Source organism: Cibotium barometz, chromosome 53, assembly GCF_041138505.1.
Source record: "Cibotium barometz isolate CiBa-2024 chromosome 53, ASM4113850v1, whole genome shotgun sequence".
NCBI classification, from domain to species: Eukaryota; Viridiplantae; Streptophyta; class Polypodiopsida; order Cyatheales; family Cibotiaceae; genus Cibotium; species Cibotium barometz.
In genome coordinates, this window is record NC_141098.1 from 28,074,096 (window position 1) to 28,076,992 (window position 2,897).

At 43.6% G+C, this 2,897-nt stretch overlaps 1 protein-coding gene across 1 annotated transcript; it reads right to left on the bottom strand.

Annotated features, from left to right (window-relative positions):
• Positions 1-209: 209 nt before the first annotated feature.
• LOC147608481 (uncharacterized) lies at positions 210-1,406 on the bottom strand. Its single transcript, XM_086789138.1, has 2 exons — positions 1,272-1,406; positions 210-851 (listed from the first exon to the last, which is right to left on the bottom strand). Exon 2 carries the CDS (start codon positions 825-827, stop codon positions 288-290), a length of 540 nt encoding a protein of 179 aa, XP_086645264.1. The 5' UTR covers positions 828-851; positions 1,272-1,406; the 3' UTR covers positions 210-287.
• Positions 1,407-2,897: the final 1,491 nt, after the last annotated feature.

The following is a 2,897-nucleotide window of genomic DNA, read 5'->3' on the forward strand; positions in this document are numbered from 1 at the left end:
GAAAAGGTTTGAGGAAGAAAAAGTTTAAGGAAGTAGAATTTGAATTTGGAGATTTAAGGAAACGTTCTCAGCTCACTAGTCTATATCTGTAGTGCTTATTAAACAGCTCACTAGTCTATATCTATATTAATAAGCACGCTTGGTGACCTCCAACCCAAACACGTGGCGATCGTGAAGAAACGTGAGTTATCATCATTCACTAACACAACATTACCATAGTAGAGAACATTCTCGTTCACGGCCTCATCATCATCATCATCACACAGTGCAATAGAAACAGTCTTTCATCATTCGAAAAATGCATACAGAACAGTCCCGAGGAAGACGAGGATGCCGGAGAACACAGAGACGATGAGGGGGATGGCGGCGCCTTTAGACCAGGCACTGGTGGGGCAAGCGAGCGAGCCAAGCCTGAGCTCGATCAACTCGACGATGGAGAGAGTGAGGAAGACGGTGCCGATGGCGGTGCAGACGGCGGTGACGCCCATGCCGAAGCGTATGACCCTCTCGTTGATGGGCACCAAAGCGTCCGGCACTATCTTCTTCGCCCCAATCAATGCGAGCTGCAGCTTCAGGCCTTGCGCTATGAGGCTCGATAGCAAGTAGGACGCAAAAGAGAGCACTTCAAATAACACCACCCTCCTCGCCGTGCTCGTAGACGCATCGCATGGATCGCCATCGCCTGTTGACACTAGGCTTATGCTGTTGCTGCTAAACGCCAGCCCTACGAACACAACTCCTGAGAATATCGAGTTCACGTTCACAAGTGCATCTAACGCACTCACATGCAGTGTTCCCTTGTCTGCCTTACTCGAAGACTCCGCCATTGCCTTCTTATAAGCCTTCTCCCCCTGTACTAATCATCCGTTAATTATTCCACAATCAAGCGCATTTAGTCTGCTTCGTAACATACCCTAAACCTTGTAGAATCAAAGCTTAGCCTTTCATGCAGGAAATGCAACCGAACGCTTCCTCGAGACAAGCGTACTCAATTATCCGGAAATTAAATCTAACGCGCATTAAACCTACCACAAAACATACCCTAAGCCTTGCATAATTAAAGCGCAGAGATTCCAAAAACAAAAGGCAAAATATGCAGGGAATGCAATCAATACTTCCATGCAATAAACACAGATTTCCCAAGAATTAAAACTAAATCTTGCATGATTAACTCCGAGCCCTAAATTTCTATCATGGTTCTTAATAAAATGTCAAGATATGCAGGAAATACAATCAAGGATTCCAGCTATTGTGTTAAGGGCGACATTTACCTGTAGCACGAGATGCTTCTGGTTGGCGCAGGGTTTCGGCAGCGAAGTGACAGACGTAGCTACACTCGTATCAATTTTGAAATCACAGGCTACTAAAAGACATCTGCCTTATCTCGATTGCGTGCACTCCAATCACAAGGGAGTACATAGAGTTTTTCACACTTGTCAAATTACATACAGTCTTTCTTGGCTCAGTCGTTTTCCCACTCCTTGTCACTGACGTTATTTATTCCTTTTCATGAGTCATGACCCATAATGAATTAGGTTGGATAGCAATGCTTTAAAAAAACATATTTTTCAACCAAAATAAGGACAACTCTTAAATCTATCCAGTTTTTTCTCCCAAATCTCTACAATGTACCCATTTTTCAACTAAAGTATATGAAAAAATATTCTTGGAAAGAAACCTCAAATCTCTACAATATACCCATTTTTCAACTAAAGTATATGAAAAAATATTCTTGGAAAGAAACCTCAAATCTCTACAATATACCCATTTTTCAACCTTTACGAACTGGCTACGACAAAGATAGAGGTACAACAAGCCTAGGTTTAGGGTTTCACACTATTTCTTTTGCACTACCCCTCATGCTCTACCATAGCACTAGGCAATCCTTGGGGGAGGCCAAAAGGCTTCCCCCCCCCCATCCATGATGCCAACAAAGCGGTGCATCTTCATCATCTGCTCCATCATGTCAAGGCATCTTCGTCTCTGCAACTCGATGGCCATACCTCGTAGAGCTTGTAGAACAACACAAAGATCTCACCAAAAGCACCCTCAATCTCTCCTCATGATACCTATCATCCTATGTAAGATGTCGTGTGATAGACGACGCCTAGTGGACCACAACAACCAGTTTACCATGCAACTAGGCTTAATACAAAAGCTTTCCTTGCCCAAGCCCAGTCTAGCCTCTAGTTAACTACCTCTTTAACCCCCTTTACCAAGTATCCACCCCATGTAGCAACCATGCAGATCACCATGCTATTATCCTCTCGGGATAGTCCAAGCTTGAAGCTTCCCTACCCTTCAACCCGCTCTTTGCTGCACAAGAGCTCCCTAGAGCTCACTCACGCTTAGCTACTAGTAAAATACCCCAAAGAGATGCAGGCCCTTTCGCCATCCAAGAAGCATAGCAGAAGAAGAAAGGCCCAGATCAAGATGGATGGGAATTTGGCGGAGGAGTAGATTGGGCAGCTAATATCAAAGGCATCAGTTTTGGGGAAAGATGTAATCTCACGGACCTATATCTGAAAAAGATGGAGACAGCCTCAATTTTGAGACAAGGAGGATCCTAGACGCACAAAAGAGGTAAACTTGGTGTCTCTCTTCCCCTTAATCTGGTAAGAGATTGGCTTTAAGTTCACTAGACTAGGGCTTTTATTGGTTTATGTCATAGACTAAGACCCCCAGGAGACAATCTTAGAGGTTGGATTAGGGCTAACTAGCCATTGAGGGGAGCCATAATCGAATATATCCAATACCTCCTGAATAACTATTTCTACTTCCTATTCAAAGATGAGGAAATGGCCTTAGGTATATTAGGTGTTGGTCAATCGATGATTCGAAATTCCCTCCTATCATTGTTTAGATAAAGTGTTAAATTTTCGTTTCATGGTCTTAAG

What these genes read in the sequence shown, in the direction of transcription:
- LOC147608481 (XM_086789138.1), bottom strand. Translation starts at nt 827, where the DNA reads ATGGCGGAGTCTTCGAGTAAGGCAGACAAGGGAACACTGCATGTGAGT.